The sequence below is a fragment of the Hylobates moloch genome, unplaced genomic scaffold (assembly GCF_009828535.3).
Source record: "Hylobates moloch isolate HMO894 unplaced genomic scaffold, HMol_V3 SCAFFOLD_1, whole genome shotgun sequence".
Taxonomy (NCBI): domain Eukaryota; kingdom Metazoa; phylum Chordata; class Mammalia; order Primates; family Hylobatidae; genus Hylobates; species Hylobates moloch.
The window spans coordinates 220,373,497-220,393,086 of record NW_026652276.1 but is presented as its reverse complement, the minus strand read 5'-3'; the positions used below and the strand labels follow the sequence as shown (position 1 = coordinate 220,393,086).

General features: G+C 45.5%; 1 protein-coding gene and 1 non-coding gene across 2 annotated transcripts in view; one reads left to right on the top strand and one right to left on the bottom strand.

Moving 5' to 3' along the window:
* Window positions 1-3,582: 3,582 nt before the first annotated feature.
* The window catches only part of UBN2 (ubinuclein 2), a 100,662-nt gene continuing 84,654 nt past the window's right edge, over window positions 3,583-19,590 (bottom strand). The window contains exon 16 of the mRNA XM_058427114.1: window positions 3,583-4,596. Coding sequence (XP_058283097.1) covers window positions 4,555-4,596 — 42 coding nt within the window. The 3' untranslated portion in view covers window positions 3,583-4,554. The remainder of the gene's footprint in view (window positions 4,597-19,590) is intronic.
* LOC116809803 (U6 spliceosomal RNA) lies at window positions 18,656-18,759 on the top strand. Its single transcript, XR_004369988.1, has one exon. It is a non-coding gene; the product is annotated as a U6 spliceosomal RNA (small nuclear RNA).

Below are 19,590 nucleotides of genomic sequence, written 5' to 3'. Positions count from 1 at the left end.
AACTGATTCTTTTTTTGTTTTTTTTTGTTTGTTTGTTTGTTTTGTTGTTTTTTTTTTTGAGACAGAGTCTCACTCTGTTGCCCAGGCTGGAGTGCAATGGTGCGATCTCGGCTCCTGCAACCTCTGCCTCCTGAGTTCAAGCAATTCTCCTGTCTTAGCCTCCCGAGTAGCTGGGATTACAGGCACGCGCCACCAAGCCTGGCTAATTTTTGTATTTTTAGTAGAGATGGGGTTTCATCATGTTGGTCAGGCTGGTCTTGAACTCCTAACCTCGTGATCCGCCCACCTCAGCCTCCCAGAGTGCTGGGATTACAGGCATGAGCCACCGCGTCCGGCTTCTCAACTGATTTCTTATATGTATTAATTAAAGGCTAAACTGCTGTAACAAAGAGACCTCAAACACAGTAGCTTAAATTAAAAATTAAAAAATATTTCTCTTGCATAATAGTCTAGAAGTGGTCATTCCAGGTTAGTAGGGCAGCTCTGCTCTAAAATGTCATCTAGGGGCTGAGCTTCCTTTTGTAGCCGTGGGACAAGCTCAAGCTGATTAACCATTACTTGCGACAGGTGACACGGAGCCAAAATTGTCCAGGCATGTGAAATAGAAAGGGCTGTAACCTCCTAATTGTTACTACCACCAGCCTGGCAGACCAGCTGCACTGGCATCACCTGGGACTAGATGGCCAGGCCATAAAGGCTGGACCCACCTGCAGACTGGGGAGACAAATTTGACTGCTGCCTCCCTCCTATCTCCTTGCCAGTTGACTTGTGATAATAAAGCTTTTTTTTCCCTCAAAAGCCAGTGCCATAGTATTAGCTTCTATGCAGCATTCCCCAGCACATTATCGGCTTTTTCAAACAATTGTATTTTCACTCTATGCCTATTCAGTAGTCCCCCCCTTATCTGAGGGCTGTACGTTCCAAGACCCTCAGTGGATGCCTGAAACTGCAGATAGTACTGAATCCTATATAGACTGTTTTTTCCTATACACACATACCTATGGCAAGGTTTAATTTATAAATTAGGTACAGTAAGAGACTGACTAATAAAATAGAACAATTATAACAGTATACTATAATAAAGCTTATGTGAATGTGGTCTCTCAAAACATCTAACTGTACTGTACTCACCTATTTTCAGACATCAGTTGATAGCAGGTAACAAACTGGAAGGTGAAACCTCAGTAAAGGAAATACTGTATTCCATTAGGTTCACTTTCTTTTTTCTTTTTTCTTTTTTTTTATTTTTTTGAGACAGAGTCTCACTGTGTCTCCCAGGTGGGAGTGCTGTGGCGCCATCTCGGCTCACTGCAACCTCTGCCTCCCGGGTTCAATAAGCAATTCTCCTGCCTCGCCTCCTGAGTAGCTGGGATTACAGGCGCATGCCACTGCACCCAGCTAAATTTTGTATTTTTTGGTAGATACGGTATTTCGCCATGTTGGCCAGTGAGGTCTCGAACTCCTAACCTCAAGTGATTCACCCACCTTGGCCTCCCAAAGTGCTAGGTTTACAGTCGTGAGCCACTGTGTCCGGCAGATCCACTTTTCTTTTATTTATGTATTTATTTATTTTGAGACGGAGTCTCGCTCTGTCGCCCAGGCTGGAGTGCAGTGGCGCAATCTCGGCTCACTGCAAGCTCCGCCTCCCGGGTTCACGCCATTCTCCTGCCTCAGCCTCCTGAGTAGCTGGGACTACAGGCGCCCGCCACCATGCCCGGCTAATTTTTTTGTCTTTTTTGTAGAGACGGGGTTTCACCGCGTTAGCCAGGATGGTCTTGATCTCCTGACCTCGTGATCCGCCTGCCTCGGCCTCCCAAAGTGCTGGGATTACAGGCATGAGCCACCGCGCCCAGCCAATTTCTGTATTTTTAGTAGAGACGGGGTTTCACCGTGTTAGCCAGGATGGTCTCGATCTCCTGAACTCATGATCCGCCCACCTCAGTCTCCCAAAGTGCTGAGTTTACAGGCGTGAGTCACCGCGACCGGCCCAGATCCACTTTTCAACAGAGTAGCTCACTCACAAAAAACCCTCTCATCCTCTCTCCACAACCCTCCTAATTGCCTGCCCTGGTTTCAGTAGAGGGGAAATATTTTCTCTTCCTGAAAGCCATGCCTCTGTGGGGCGAGGAGAGAGGTTACGATTGAGTTAATCCGCAATGGCCAATGATCAAATCAGTCAGGCCTACATATGACTGTGTATGAAACTGCTGCTAAAATTTCTACACAACAGGGTTTTGGGAGCTTCTGGGTTGGTAACGCATTGAGGTGCTAGGAGGGTGGTATATGCAGAGAGGGCATGGAAGCTCCACTTTTCCGTTCCCATACTTTGCTCTATTTATTTCTTCCATTCAGCTGTTCTTAAGTTGTATCCTTTATAATAACCTGACGATAGTACGTAATGCACTTTCCTGGGTCCTGTGAGTCATTCTAGCAAATTATCCAATCTGGGAGGATTGTGGGAACCCCTGAATTTATAGTTATGTCAGACAGAAGTGTGGGTAACCTGCGGACCCAAAACTGGAGACTGGCCCAGGTTGTGTAAGTGAAGGCAGTCTTGTGGGACTGAATGCTTAAAGCTGTGAGTCGGCCGGGCGCGGTGGCTCACGCTTGTAATCCCAGCACTTTGGGAGGCCGAGGCGGGTGGATCACGAGGTCAGGAGATCGAGACCACGGTGAAACCCCGTCTCTACTAAAAATACAAAAAATTAGCCGGGTGAGGGGAGAATGGGTGAACCGGGGGCGGTAGTGCATGGCCATGATCCAACCTGGGGACAGGGGTTTCCTGTGAGTCTTATAGTAACTCTGGGTAGTTACTGTCAAAATGGAATTGAATGGTAGGATTCTCGGTTGGTGTCTGGAGAGTTGGAGAATAGGTTGGTGTCAGGAAGGGAAAAAAACAACTACCCTCATTTGGTGTTGAAGAGGTGTGAGAAAAAACCCAACAGTGGTATTGTGAAATGGTGTAACCACTATGGAAAACTGTATGGCAGTTCTTCAAAAACTTAAAAATAGAACTACCATAAGATTCAACAGCCCCACTTCCGGGTATATATCCAAAAGAATTGAAAGTAGAAACTCAAACAGATATTTGTACACCCACATTCATGGCAGCATTATTCACAATAGCCAAGAGGCAGAAACAACCCACGTGTCCATCGATGGATGAATGGATAAATAACATGTGGTCTATTCATACCATGCAATATTATTCAGCCTTACAGTGGAAGGAAATCCTGTCACATGACAAACAACATGGACCAACCTTGAAGACATTACACTAAGTGACATAAGCCAGTCACAGAAGGACAAATACTACATGATTTCACTTATATGAGGTATCTACAGTAGTCAGAGTCATAGACAAAGGAAGTTGAATGGTGGTTACCAGGAGTTGGAAGTAAGAGGTAATAAGGAGTTGTTTAATGAGTACACAGTTTCAGTTCTACAAGATCTGGAATCTATTTCACAACAATGAAAATATACTTAACACTTAAAACATAGTTATGATAAATGTTATGAATTTCTCATACACTTAAAAATTGAAAAATTTATCTGTCACTTAAAAAAACTGATTTTGTTTGATTTTTGGCCTCTATAGATACCCCAAACTTGGATTAATTGAGGTCATCTAAGGTGATGTACATTTGAAGCAAATAGTTCTTTTTCCAAGTAAAGTAATTGAGAGGGCACCCTATAATATGAGAGGTGTTGTAAGGCCTTGACTACAAGACAATTCTTTTCTGGGGATTTTCGTAAGGGGAGTTGGGGACTTCAGGCTCATATGGTACCTTGCCCAGAGTGCACAGCTTGTGGGCCTTGTGGAGCCAGCATGAGAACCCAGGACTATCTGACCCCAAAGCTAAAGTTCTTAATCATTGCACCTTGGTACCTTTGAAGCCATGGTCACAGCTATTTGTTGAATTAATTGAACAGGAGTTGGGAGAATGCTTTTCTGCTTTTCTTTTCCAGTTATGTTAGTGGCCCCAATCCTCTGATCACATTCTCAGTTTGTTGGTGCTGAATCCTGGTCTGGGGGCAGCCAACTAGCCTAGAGCAGAGTTGGGTTCCAAAGAAGGGTTTGGCCCTCATTTTGAATACCTGTACAAGTAGAAACATACTGGGACAAGATGTTCCAAGGCTTCCCGGAGCTCCTACATCCATCACCCACGTAAGAATGCTCTCCTGCCAGTTCCTATGGGTTTGGAGCTATGATAACTAAAAACTCCTATGGCTTAGAATGGAACAACCTTCTCTCCTCTGTAGTGGATTACTTCTGTTTCAGTGGGAATGAAAGTGTCAGGCCAGTGGGGCTCAGTACTGAATATACATTAGAATTACCCAGGGAAACTTTCAAAAACACCAGTGGCTGGGACCCACCCCCAGAAATTCTGATTCACAAGTTGGGCTACGGTCCAGGCAACAGTAATTTTTTTTTTTAAGCTTAATGTGTAGCTGGGGTCAAGAACTGCTGTCTCAGCAGATAAGCAACTGGAACAGTGGTTGACTGGGGGGGGGGAATCACAAGAGTATCCGATTTCTCCTTGACCCTTCTTGTCAGGGTCCAAATTGTTCAGAGACATCTCTAAGGCAAGGCCCCTGTAAGAAAAGAAGAAACAAGTCTTATTTTTGGAAAAAAAAAAAAAAAATCTTTTGCTCACAGCAACTGGCCTTACTGACCTCTAAATCATTCCCTGGCTTTATTTCACACTAATTTCTGCCCTTGGCCTTGAAGTTTATAGTTTAAAAAAAAATAGAGATTGGATCTTGCTATGTTTCCCAGGTTGGTCTCAAATGCCTGGGCTCAAGTGATCCTCCCATCTCAGCCTCCCAAAGTGCTGGGATTACACGTGTGAGCCATCTTGGCCTGCCTGAAGTTCATGATTTTTAAATTGCTGCTAAAAACCTCTGCATTTGAGTTTAATCTTTAGTTTCTACTGATGGGTTTCTAATTTCTTTTCCTTTTTTTTTTTTTTTTTTTCCTTGAGACAGGGTCTCAGTCTGTTGTGGAGTGCAGTGGTATGATCATAGCTCACTGAAGCCTTGACCTCCCCAGCTCAAGCGATCCTCCTGCCTCAGCCTCCTAAATAGCTGGGACTACAGACATGTGCCACCATACCTGACTATCTGATTTCTGATTTAACATGTTTTTGTGAGTTTCATAATGCTGATGCTGGTTCATCTTTGGTGTGAGTCATGATTCATCCTAATTTTCCCTGGACTCTTTCCCAGTACAAGCTAGATGACCTATGTCTCAGCTCCATCATCTTCCATGTGAGCCAGGATGCAACTGCTCAGAGTAAGGACTTCTCACTCTAGCAGCTCTTCTGTCCTAGGTCCCTGTCGGGGTTTGGCTCTAGCTGTAGGCCCGATACGGTTTGGCTCTGTGTCCCCACTGAAATCTCATGTCAAATGGTAATCCCCACATGTCAAGGGAGGGGCCTCGTGGAAGGTGATTGGATCATGGGGGTGGATTTCCCCCTTGCTATTCTCATGATAGTGAGTGAGTTCTCACGAGAGCTGATGGTTTAAAAGTGTGGCACTTCCCCCTTCACTCTCTCCCCTGCCACCATGTAAAACGTGCCTTGCTTCTTCTTCACCTTCCATCATGATTTTAAGTTTCCTGAGGCCTCCCCAGCCATATGGAACTGTGAATCAATTAAAGCTCTTTTCCTTATAAATTACCCAGTCTCAGGTAGTTCTTTATAGCAGTGTGAAAATAGACTAATACAGCCCTTTTTGATATAATCTTTCAAACCCTAGCTGGAATCCTGACACTTTCAGAGTCAACAGAAGAGGAAACTATATAACTTAAGGAGAATGAATTAATCTGTCCCACTCACACTCATGTTTATTTTATCAACCTCTAGTTCACAAGTATATGGTTTTAAAGGGCAAATACACGGGAGGGATTAGGGAGAAATCTATCAGTTATTCTCCTTGTGATAGAAATTTAAGCAGTTTTGTAAGATGCAGCAGATTTTAGCCAGCCTTGAAGAAGTGGGATAAATTTCTGGAAATAGGTCTTCAATAACTGTTGTGGTAAGGGGTGATAAGAATTCTGGATTTACTGAACTGCCAGAAGACTCTTATCTTCCATTCTATGCTATTAGTTCATTAAGGCAGAGTGCTATGGTTTGAATGTATTCCCCACAGTTCATATGTTGGAAACTAGGTTCCCAGTACAAGTGTTGGGAGGTGAGGCCTAATAGGTGATTAGGTCATGAGGGCAGAGTGCATTAATATTGTTATTGCAGAGTGTTTGTTGTCACTAGAGTGGGCTTGTTATAAAAGTGAGTTTGGGCCCCTTTTGCTTTCTTGCCCTTCTGCCTTCTGACACAACACAAAGGCCCTCACCAGATGCCAGCACCTTGATATTGGACTTCCGAGCCTCCAGAATTATGAGAAATAAATTTCTTTTCTTTATAAATTACCTAGGCTGTGGTATTCTGTGATAGTAACACAAAATAGACTAATACACAGAGTAAATAATAAAATGTTGGCTCTGGGCTGGGTGTGGTGGCTCACGCCTGTAGTCCCAGCACTTTGGGAGGCTGAGGCCGGCAGATCACCTGAGGTCGGGAGCTCGAGACCAGCCTGACCAACACGGAGAAACCCCGTCTCTACTGAAAATACAAAATTAGCTGGGTGTGTGGCACATGCCTGTAACCCTAGCTACTCAGGAGGCTGAGGCAGGATAATCGCTTGAACCCGGGAGGCCGGAGGTTGCGGTGAGCTGAGATCGTGCCATTGCATTCCAGCCTGGGCAACAAGAGTGAAACTCCGTCTCAAAACAAAAATAAACAAATAAAATAAAATAAAAAGAAAAGAAGAAGAAGAAAACACTTTCATTAAAAGGATGCAGGGTGCCTCTCACAATTTTCTGGTAAGGCTAGAGACCAGGCTTGGGAGTGACATAGCCAACAACCTCACCCAAATCCTGCCACAGATCTGGTCCAGTGAGAACATCCCCAGGCACAGTCACCACAGTTTGCAGTGCTGACACAGTGGCCCTGGGCCGGACCTGGACACCGGCACCAAAGCTGCTGCTACAGCACACTAGCAGTGGCTGGCTTCTCTGCTCCCACATGTGCCAGGATGAGTCTAAGTCATTATCTGGGTCATGTTCTCAAGTGAGTGGTTCTAATTGGCATGGCCTGGGTGATGTGCCCATGTCTTGGCTTCAAGGAAGCCTGGGAAAGCAAATATTTTATCATTCAACGAATTTTACTGCACACTTGCTATGAGTTAGGCACTCTTCTAGGTGATAAGGAAATCAGAGCAAGCAAAATAGGTAAAAGTTCCTATACTCACAAAGCTTCTGTTCGAGAGATGGGCAGATAATAATAAATAACAAATAAACCAAAGTTTGTCAAAGGGTGATGTGTGCTATGGGGAAAAATAAAGCCAAGGCTGGGGACTGGACCTGCTGCTTTGTAATGTGTTCTGGAGGTCCTTCCTGAGAAGGTGATATTTGAGCTGAGAGGCAAATGATAGGAGGGTTCTGCCATTTTCAACGTGTGTGTACATATGCTGTATGGGGCAACGCCCATTTTTTGTTTGTTTGTTTTGAGACAAGAGTCTTGCTCTGTTGCCCAGGCTGGAGTGCAGGGGTACAATCTTGGCTCACTGCAACCTCTGCCTCCTGGGTTCAAGCGATTCTCCTGCCTCAGCCTCTCAAGTAACTGGGACTACAGGTACACACCACCACGCCTGGTTAATTTTTGTATTTTTAGTAGAGATGGGGTTTCTCCATGTTGACCAGGCTGGTCGTCGAACCAGCTAATTTTTGTACTTTTAGTAGAGATGGGGTTTCTCTATGTTGACCAGGCTGGTCTCAAACCCCTGGCCTCAAGTGATCCATCCCCCTTGGCCTCCCAAAGTGCTGGGATTACAGGCGTGAGCCACCACCCGGCCCAATGCCCATGTTTTTTTTTTTTTTTTTTTTTTTTGAGACGGAGTCTCGCTCTGTCGCCCAGGCTGGAGTGCAGTGGCGCAATTTCGGCTCACTGCAAGCTCCACCTCCCGGGTTCACGCCATTCTCCTGCCTCAGCCTCTCTGAGTAGCTGGGACTACAGGCGCCCGCCACCACGCCCGGCTAATTTTTTGTATTTTTAGTAGAGACGGGGTTTCACCCTGGTCTCGATCTCCTGACCTCGTGATCCGCCCGCCTCGGCCTCCCAAAGTGCTGGGATTACAAGCGTGAGCCACCGCGCCCGGCTTCATGTTTTTAACTAAAGAAACCCTACCTCCACTCCCCAGCCATTGTCAGGTCACCTCCATCCTGTCCTTCAAGCTTTATGTGAAGGTAAAGGAGCTCTGGGACAACAGTTTACTATGCCCAGCAAAACTGTGGGGACAGACTTCAAGGGCCCAATCTTTACTCTTCAACTATAGCAAGGACTGGCAACCTGGATGTGCTACCATAATTGGAGGGAGATTTTGGTGGGCAAGTGTCAGGACTGATGAAAATGAGTATACATCGGAGTATACATGTGTGTGCATGCACTTCTGTCGAGTGTGATGCTATAGATGTTGTGTCTGAAAGTGGTGATTTCGGCCAGGCATGGTGGCTCATGCCTCAAATCCCAGCACTTTGGGAGGCTGAGGCAGGTGGATCACTTGAGGTCAAAAGTTCGAGACTAGCCTGGCCAACATGGTGAAACCCTGTTTCTATTAAAAATACAAAACATTAGCCGGGCGTGGTGGTGGGCACCTGTAATCCCAGCTACTCAGGAGGCTGAGGCAGGAGAATCACTTGAACCTGGGAGGCGGAGGTTGCAGTGAGCCAAGATCGCGCCATTGCACTCCAGCCTGAGTGACAGAGCAAGACTCTGTCTCAAAAAAAAAAAAAAAGAAGAAGAAAAAGAAAGCAGTGATTTCTAAACTTTTTTATTATGTACTCGTGTCAGTAAAAGTCTTGTTCCTCCCCTGTAATCCTTTGTATTTATTTTTAAATTATATACATTTACTACGGAAGCATTTATAAAACATGAAAAAATAGAAATGTTTTAAAAATGAAATACATATTTTGAAAATATTTTTATCAACATTTTAAAAAGTCCTAATTTCTCTCAGTAAAGAAAGATTATGACTGCGTATTTTATTGAAAACACGTAATTCAGTATGTTTCGTTGTTCTGAAAAATCTTATTTTTTTTTTTTTTTGAGACGGAGTCTTGCTCTGTCGCCCAGGCTGGAGTGCAGTGGCACAATCTCGGCTCACTGCAACCTCTGCCTTCCAGGTTCAAGCGATTCTCCTGCCTCAGCCTCCCGAGTAGCTGGGATTACAGGCGCACACCACTGCGCCCGGCTAATTTTTGTATGTTTAGTAGAGACGGAGCTTTGCCATATTGGCCAGGCTGGTTTCGAACCTCTGGCCTGAGGAGATCTGCCCGCCTCAGCCTCCCGAAGTGCTGGGATTACAGGCGTGAGCCACCGCGCCCGGCCATATTCTGAAACATCTTTAGCACATTATTTCAGGCAACAAAATTGCACAGTGATAAACACTGCAAGCTCCGCCTCCCAGATTCACGCCATTCTCCTGCCTCAGCCTCCCGAGTAGCTGGGATTACAGGTGCCCGCCACTGCGCCCAGCTAATTTTTTGTATTTTTAGTAGGGACGGGGTTTCACCATGTTCTCAATCTCCTGACCTCGTGATCCGCCCGCCTCCGCCTCCCAAAGTGCTGGGATTACAGGCGTGAGCCACCGCGCCCAGCCAAGTTTCTTTTAAAATTGGCAGTTAATGTTTCATTAAAGCTTAAAAAAATGTTTAACTTAAAGAGACCCATTAAAGATCTCCATTTTTTTCAAAATATCAGCTAGGCATCCATATTAGTCAGGGTTCAGCAAGAAAAAGAGAACCACTGTAGGCCTTTCGAGCAGACAGAATTGAGTGCAGGATATTTAAATGCTTATGACATCATAAGAATGGCAGCGGGAATTAGGAGCTAGGGGAAGTCTGCCACCACACACCACACAGTACTTCAGAGTACAGGAGGTTGGTTGCTGCTGTCACCCAGGTCAGAAAAATGCAGGAAACCCCTGTTGATGGCAGAGGCCCCAAAGCACTGAGATGGGGCTAATGGATCACTTGGAGGCTACTGTGGGATTTTAGGTCTGCCATGGCCTCCAAAATAATAATACCACTTTTTCCTTGCACCTACGAAAACTTGCATGAGTACAAAAAAAATCACATCCATTCGAGACCAGCCTGGCCAACATGGTGAAACCTCGTCTCTACCAAAAAATACCAAAATTAGCTGGGCTTGGTGGCGGGCGCCTGTAATCCCAGCTACTCAGGAGGCTGCGGCAGGAGAATCACTTGAACCCGGGAGGCGGAGGTTGCTGTGAGCCAAGATCGCGCCACTGAACACCAGCCTGGATGATAAGAGTGAGACTCCGTCTCAAAAAAAAAAAAAATAATCATCATCATCATCATCATCATCATCATCATCAGGTCCAGAAGCTTGCAGGCAAGAGAAATTGAGAAATGCAGTTTCCATAATTTTAGTCCCTGTAATACGGAGAGTAGCATATAAAAATTTGGGAACGAAGCCTGATTGCCAAAAATATGCTGTGAACCTCAGGGCAGCACACTCCTGACAGCCTCTTGTCATCAAAGGAGAGAGGTCAGCATATGAGAAATGCTTGACTCTTTTGTAAAAGAAAACTAGGTGATTAATTTTGACATTTGACACCCAGCTGATTTTTGTATTTTTTGGTAGAGACGAGGTTTCACCATGTTGGCCAGGCTGATCTCGCACTCCTGACCTCAAGTGATCTGCCCACCTTGGCCTCCTAAAGTGCTGGGATTACAGGTATGAACCACTACACCCAGCCAACAATTCTTGTATATGAGATTTCCATGGCTTCTTTCCATTACATAGTCGTTTCTGTTATTTGAAGGTCTTGCTTTTAATCAAGTTAACCCACTGATGACATCCTGCAGCATGGAAACTGCAGTACATGACAATACTCACTATATTATGAAACTCATAACAGGGACCTGCTGGATGCAAGGAGAGAGTGAGTGATTCGTTCTCATCACTGCCACTCGTCAGCTTCCTGGGTGACTTCTTTCTGTCCTGTGTGAAACTGGGGGTGGTTTACACAGCCTTTCCAGGAAATAGCAGGACAATCTTCCTCTTTGGTTTTTTAAAAAAATCCAGCCGGGCGCGGTGGCCCACGCCTGTAATCCCAGCACTTTGGGAAGCCGAGGCGGGCAGATCATGAGGTCAGGAGATCGAGATCAAGACCATCCTGGCCAACATGGTGACACTCCGTCTCTACTAAAAATACAAAAATTTGCTGGGTGTGGTGGGATGCCACTGCACTGCAGCCTCTCGACAGAGTGAGACTCCGTCTCAAAAAAAAAAAAAAACAAACAAACATGAAAACCTTAAAGTTCCAATGAAACGTCTCCCCATTGCTGGCTTAGCTTGCCCCGGCCTGGAAGTGGGCCAAGAGGGCCAGGGGACATGGCTCACCTGTTTCCCTGACCTGACCTTCTACACTCCCATGCAGCCTTTTGCTGAAGGGGCTAAGGTAGGAACAAAAAGCAACTTTGCTTTCTTAGGAGTGCCCCTACAAATCAGTTGTAATGATACGTTCTTTCCTAGGCCTGGATGACATTTATAGCTTTTCCAGGCTCTTTTGGGTAACAAACAGGTTAAAGAGTTTTTTGTTTTGTTTTTTGTTCTTTTACTTAAAAAATGGTCTCAGCTGAGCACGGCAGCTCATGCCTGTAATCCTAGCACTTTGGGAGGCCAAGGTGGGTGGATCACCTGAGGTCAGGAGTTCGAGACCAGCCTGGCCAACGTGGTGAAACCCTGTCTCTACTAAAAATACACAAATTAGCCAGGCATAGTGGCACGTGTCTATAGTCCCAGCTACTCCGGAGGCTGAGGCAGGAGTATCACTTGAACCTGGGAGGCAGAGGTTGCAGTGAGCTGAGATTGCGCCACTGCACTCCAGCCTGGGAGACACAGGATTCTGTCTCAAAAAAAAAAAAAAAAGAGTCTCTTTTTCTAGGTATTAGTCAGTCTTATCCAGTGTCATCTCAAAACTTCAAATGTCATTGACTTGAAAGCCTCTCTCCTCCTCCAGCCTGGAGTCTGTGGGGTCACGGTCAGTGTCATTTCTCTTTCTCATACTGCCTCCTCCGGCCTCACTGGCTGCTGTCCCTGGCCTGCTGCTGTCCTGGGGAAGCAGGGGAAGGAAGGTCAGGTTTCACTCCATGAGTTGAGTCTGGGAGTGACAGATTCCAAATGGCGCTTCTTTTCTCCTAGGCGTTTTCTCATGGGTTCTGGAGAGTCTCCACCCCCAGGCCACCTGCTGTCCCCCAGAGGTTACACCTTCTCCAGCTGGACACTAGGATACCTGCCCAGCCCCTTAGGCTCCAGAAGTCCTCCCCTCTATTGAGGTTATCCCATCCCTCCGGTGTTCCCTTTGGCTGGAACAAGGCTGTCTCCCCTTCTAGAGAGCCACAGCAGGCCTACGGGAACTCTGAGAGTGCAAACCATGCCAAAGGCAGCCATCTCCAGGGGCTAGCCCCCAACACGGAGTCAAATCCCAGTCCACGTGTCCCTCAAACTCCAGAAGACATGTCACACTTTCCAAATGGTCCTCTTGAAGTGCTCCCTTATTTGGCATGAGCTGAAGATGAGGCACCCACCCCCTCCTGCCTGGGGAGAAGGGCAATGTCCAGCACACAGACAGTTGCTCCAAAGCAATCCTCTCGCATTCCACCAAGGCCAGGACGTGGATGCCAAGCTAATCCTTCCCAGTGTGGAGCTAACGGTTTTACAAACTCAGCATGAGCTGCGAAGGTGATCTAGCTCCTCCTGCCTTTAGAATGTGGAAGTACTTGGCACCTACTGTTTTGTTCTCAGCCTTTGGGGCCTCTGGTGAAACTGACACAGAAAGAGTCCCATTTTAGTAAAAGAAGTTATCATTATAAAAAGTAACCCCTTCCTCACACCAGGATACCTGATGCACCACAGGTGTCTCATGACAGCCTGACTTAGGAAGTGGGCTGTGTGAAGGTATAGCTAATATAGAATTATTACATATTTATATATTACATCCTTATATTAATATGACTTTTTATACAAAATATATAGAGAATTTTTTTTGTTTTGTTTTGTTTTGCTTTGTTTTGAGACGGAGTCTCACTCTGTTGCCCAAGCTGGAGTGTAGTGGCATGATCTTGGCTCACTGCAACCTCCACCTCTTGGGTTCAAGCGATTCTCCTGCCTCAGCCTCCTGAGTAGCTGGGATTACAGGCGCCCACCACCACGCCCGGCTAATTTTTGTATTTTTAGTAGAGACGAGGTTTCACCATGTTGACCAGGCTGGTCTCGAATGTCTGACCGCAAGTGATCCGCCTGCCTTGGCCTCCCAAAGTGTTGGGATTATAGGCATGAGCCACTGCAACTATAATCCCAGCACTTTGCCAGAATTTTTGTTTTTGACGTTATGGATAATTAGATGTGCAGATAAATATCTGTCAATATAGGCTACCTTAAAGTGTTGGGTGAAATTTTGTTTTGTTTTTGAGATGGAATCTCTCTCTGTCACCCAGGCTGGAGTGCAGTATCGTGATCTCGGCTCACTGCAACCTCCGCCTCCTGGTTCAAGCGATTCTCCTGCCTCAGCCTCCTGAGTAGCTGGGATTACAGGCGCCTGCCACCACGCCCGGCTAATGTTTGTATTTTTAGTAGAGACGGGGTTTCACCATGTTGTCTAGGCTGGTCTCAAACTCCTGACCTCAGGTGATCCGCCCGCCTTGGCCTCCCAAACTGCTGGGATTACAGGCGTGAGCCATCACGCCTGGTCAGAATTTTTGTTTTTGAAATTACGGATAACTAGATGTGCAGAGAAATCTCTGTCAATAGAGACTACTTTGAGTGTTGGGTGAAATTTCTCTTTTTTTTTTTTTTTTGAGACGGAGTCTCGCTCTGTTGCCCAGGCTGGAGTGCAGTGGCGCGATCTTGGCTCACTGCAAGCTCTGCCTCCTGGGTTCGTGCCATTCTCCTGCCTCAGCCTCCCGAGTAGCTGGGACTACAGGCACCCGTCACCATGCCCGGCTAATTTTTTGTATTTTTAGTAGAGACGGGGTTTCACCGTATTAGCCAGGATGGTCTCCATCTCCTGACCTTGTGATCTGCCCGCCTCGGCCTCCCAAAGTGCTGTGATTACAGGCATGAGCCACCACACCCGCCCGAGTGTTGGGTGAAATTTTAATAAATACACAAAAAATACTTTAAAGCATGACTGAGCTAACAGGGAAGTAAAGGAGACTAGAAGAACTGGAGGTCAGAAGGAGGAGGACCCAGAAAGAGAGCAGGAATGCGTTGTTTGCCCTGAGGGCCTATGCTAATCCCTGGTGGCCTAGAGGCTGGAATTTTTATCACTTTTTTATTTTTTAGAGATGGAATGTCTGCTATGTTGCCCAGGCTGGACTTGCATTCCTGGGCTCAAGCAATCCTCTTGCCTCAGCCTCCCAAGTAGCTGGGACTACAGGTAAGCATCTGCACAACTGGCTTTTGAGTCTGGATTTTTAATTTGCCTCAGGCAGCCAAAAGGAAAGAAGGCCCCAGACAGGCATGGTGGGGTGGCAGATTAAGACTCTTGTGGACCGGGTGCGGTGGCTCATGCCTGTAATCCCAGCACTTCGGGAAGCCCAGGTTGGCAGATTGCTGGAGGTCAGGAGTTCGAGATCAGCCTGGCCAACATGGCGAAACCCTGTCTCTACTAAAAATACAAAAATTAGCCAGGCATGGTGGTGCCCACCTGTAATCCCAGCTACTCAGGAAGCTGAGGCAGGAAAATCGCTTGAACCTGGGAGGCAAGAGGTTTCACTAAGCCAAGATCGCACCTCTGCACTCCAGCCTGGGCAACAGAGAAGCACTACCATCTCAAAAAACAAAAACAAAAAAAAAAATACTCTTGCATAATGCTGGGGCCGCAAAGATGGGGAATTGCTGAGAATGAAAAAAGCATCCCTGACCTTGCTGAGAAGAGGCTTTTCTGTCTCGACTGCAGTGTTGGGTGGGTGGCAGGGTGGAGAACCCCCCCCCCAAGAGTCCTTAGTCACCAGCCGGAGAACCGCCCACAGGAGTCCTTAACCACCAGCCCTTACCACTCGTATGAATTTGTGGCTGAAATCCATCCTAACTTCGCAGCCCGGAAATCCCAAGCTGAAAATTAATTTGAAGCGGTCAGTCTTGGGTTGGTAATGTCCCTAGGAACCTGGAAGAAGCAAATCAAGTCCTCTCTAGAAGAAGGATTTCTTTAAATCCTTCTTCTTTAAATCCAGTCCTCAAATTAAAAAAAAATTAGCTGGTGGCACGCACCTGTAGTCCCAACTATTTGGGAGGCTGAGGTGGGAGGATCACTCGAGCCAAGGAGGTCAGGGCTGCAGTAAGGAATGATCATGTCACTGCATTCTGGCCTGGGCATACAGTGAAACCTTGCCTTAAAAAACAAACAAACAAATATCCAGGCCTCAAAGAATGTCCACAAAGTTCTGAAGTGCAGGGATATATCATACAAAAATCACTAAACACACAGAGAAAGAAGCCACCATGAGCAAGTTAGTAGAAAACAGTAAACTGCAGAATCAGACCCACAGTTTAAGTTCAGGTCTGACTCAGGTGCCTGGAAGTTTGCTCTGGGAAAGGCTGCTGGTGCTCCCAGCCCACTTGCTAAAGCACAGGCTAGGAGCTGGACCTTGCCCATGCCCCTGACTGTATGTCACCAGCTAAGGAAGCTGATAAGCTCAGGGAAAAACAAGCTCGGAGGTATATATCACCAGATATTTTAAGAGTACAATCACATCAAAGGAGACAAACTGTCCTATACAAACCGGAATGGAACAAGACAGATCAGGACTCTAAAATAAGCACAACAAAGATCCTCAGAGAGATAAGAGGATGATAACGAGGAACGAGCAGTGGCACAGAATCCAGTGGAAACACTGATATGAAGTTGGTAACAAACTCAGGAAAGTGGATAAAAAGAATAATAGTTGGGCTGTGTGCGGTGGCTCATGCCTGTAATCCCAGCACTTTGGGAGGCTGAGGCGGGTGGATCACCTGAGGTCAGGAGTTTGAGACTAGCCTGGCCAACATGGTGAGACCCCATCTCTACTAAAAATGCAAAAATTAGCTGGGCGTGGTGGCGGGCACTTGTGATCCCGGCTACTTGGGAGGCTGAGGCAGGAGAATCGCTTGAACCCGGGAGGTGGAGGTTGCAGTGAACCAAGATTGTGCCACTGCACTCCAGCCTGGACAACAGAGCAAGACTCTGTCTCAAAAAACAAAACAACAACAACAACAACAACAAAAACAACAACAACAACAAAAACAACAAGAATAGCTGAAAAATGAATAATGATCTAAATCAGCTGAAGAAATTTTCCTAGAAGGTACTGAAAAGTAATAAGGAGATGGAAAATACCAAAGAAAATTTAAGAGAGATGGAAAATATTAGTGTCAATATCTGCCTAATATGAGTTCCAGAAAAAGAGAAAATGGATATAAGAAAGAGAATGTATTAAAAAATTGTGTGTGTGTTTCATGTTGGGAGCCAAAAAGAAAAAAAAAAAGAAAAAAAAAGCTTAAGTGTGAAATTTTAAAGATTAATCTTGAGACCAGCTGGGGCAATGTAGTGAGACCCTGTCTCTAAAAAAATTAAAAATTAGCTGGGTGTGGTGGCGTGCACCATATAGTTCCAACTACTTGGGAGGCTGAGGTGGGAGGATCAGTTGAGCCTGGGAGGTTGAGGCTGCAGTGAGCCGTGCACTCCAGCTTGGGTGGCAGAGCAAGACTCTATCTCAAATAATAATAATAAAGATTAATGATAAAAAGACCGCAATGCAAAGGTCTTGTGGAACATCAAACAGAAAAGAGAAGGAAAAACCTAAACTTCGACGTGTTGTAATGAAATTTAGGAACACTGGCCTGTAGTCCTAGCTACTCGGGAGGCTGCGGTGGGAGAACTGCTTGAACCCGGGAGGCAGAGGTTGCAGTGAGCCGAGACCACACCATTGCACTCCAGCCTGGGTGACAGAGTAAGACTCCATCTCAAAAAAAAAAAAAAAAAAAAAGAAACTTAGGAACATCAAAGACCAAAAAAGAAGAAAAAAAAATTCAAAAAGCTTATAGAAAGATGGAATATAGTTCACAAAAGAATAAAAATTGGATTGGCATTAGTCTTCCTAACAGAAAAATTGGAGACAAAAAAGCAATGAAATTATACATATATATACATATACATAATTTTTTATTTTTTTATTTTTATTTTTTGAGACAGAGTTTCACTCTTGTCATCCAGGCTGGAGTGCAGTAGCGTGATCTCTGCTCATTGCAACCTCTGCCTCCTGGGTTCAAGTGATTCTCTAGCCTCAGCCTCCCGAGTAACTGAGATTACAGGCCCCTGCCACCATGCCCAGCTAAGTTTTGTATTTGTAGTAGAGACGGGTTTTCACCAGGTTGGCCAGGCTGATCTGCCCGCCTTGGCCTCCCAAAGTGCTGGGATTACAGGCGTGAGCCACTGTGCACGGCCATGAAATTATATTTCTAAGTGATGAAGGAAAAGAACCTAGAAAATTACATCCCACTAAACTATTATTTAAACGTGAAGAAGCAAAGATGATACGATACTTTCAGACATACAAATACTTTCAGACATACAAAGTTTAAAACCAGCACAAAAGCCCCTTCGAAAACTCTCCTGGAATAAGTACTTTTATACTTAATATATTATACTTAATATATTATACTTAATATACTAAGAACTTACTAAGCACATGAAAAGATGTGCAACACTGTTATTATAAAAATTCAAATCAAAAGAATAATGATACCACTTATACCCACTAGGAGATGACAGCCATAATTTAAAAAATGAAAAATGACAAATGCTGATGAGAATGTAGAGGAACTGGAACTTTTTTTTTTTATTTTTTTGAGACGAAGTCTTGCTCTTGTCCCCCAGGCTGGAGTGCAATGGCGCAATCTCAGCTCACTGCAACCTCTGCCTCCCAGGTTCAAGCGATTCTCCTGCCTCAGCCTCCCCAGCAGCTGGGATTACAGGCACCCGCCACCACGCCTGGCTAATTTTTGTGTTTTTAGTAGAGACGGGGTTTCACCATGTTGGTCAGGCTGGTCTGGAACTCCTGACCTCAGGTGATCCGCCTGCCTCTGCCCCCCAAAGTGCTGGGATTACAGGTGTGAGCCACCATGCCCGGCCTGAGCCACCGTGCCTGGCCGGAACTGGAACTCTTATACATTGCCGGTGGGAATGTAAAATGGTTGGGCTACCGTGGAAAAGAGTTTGGTAGTTCCTCAAATGAAACGTAGTTAGCATAAAATCCAGCAATTCCACTCCCAGGTCTATACCTAAGAGGACTGAAAACATATATCCACACAAAAACTTGTGCACAAGTGTTAAAAGGAGCATTATTCATAATAGCTAAAAAGTGGAAACAGCCCAAGTGTCTATCAACTGATGAATGGGTAAACTGTGACATATTCATACAATAAGTTACTATTTGGGGTATAGATATATGGATATTAAATTTAATACTAGACAGGCAAAAAGTCGCAAAGAAAAATTAGGGACATCATATTGGTAAAAGAACGTTATATCAGTGCTTGCTTCAGCAGCACATATACTAAAACTGGGATGATACAGAGATTAGCACCGCCCCTGCGCAAAGATGACACACAAATTCGTGAAGCGTTCCATATTTTAAAAAATAATTATATCAAAAAGATGTAACCATAATGAACATATATGCATCCAAAAACATCTATGGTTCTTCGAAAAGTTATTGAGAAGGAAGAATGGCAAGACTGATTAAGAGTAAGATGATGCATCTAAACAAAGCACAGCATGAAAAGGGAAACAAACACAGGAACTAGGAAACAAACGGAACTAGGAGATTACAAACAATTAAAAATTGGCCAGGCACAGTGGCTCATATCTGTAATCCCAGCACTTTGGGAGGTCAAGGTGGGCAGATCCCCTGAAGTCAGGAGCTCGAGACCATCCTGGCCAACATGGTGAAACCCTGTCTCTACTAAAAATACAAAAATTAGCTGGGTGCGGTGGCGCATGCCTATAATTCCAGCTACTCGGGAGGCTGAGGCAGGACACTAGCTTGAACCTGGGAGACAGAGGTTGCAGTGAGCCGAGATCAGACCATAGCACTCCAGCCTGGGTGACAGAGTGAGACTCAGTCTAAAAAATATAAATAAATAAGTAATCCTACAAATACACTTTTTTTTTTTTTTTTGAGACAGAGTTTCTCTTTGTCGCCCAGGCTGGATGGAGTGCAGTGGTACGATCTTGGCTCACTGCAACCTCTGCCTCCTGGGTTCAAGCGATTCTCCTGCCTCAGCCTCCTGAGTAAATGGGACTACAGGCACCCACCACCACGCCCAGCTAATTTTTGTACTTTTAGTACAGACAGGGTTTCACCATATTGGCCAGGCTAGTCTCTAACTCCTGACCTTGTGATCCGCCCGCTTTGGCCTCCCAAAGTGCTGGGATTACAGGCATTAGCCACTGCGCCCGGCCACA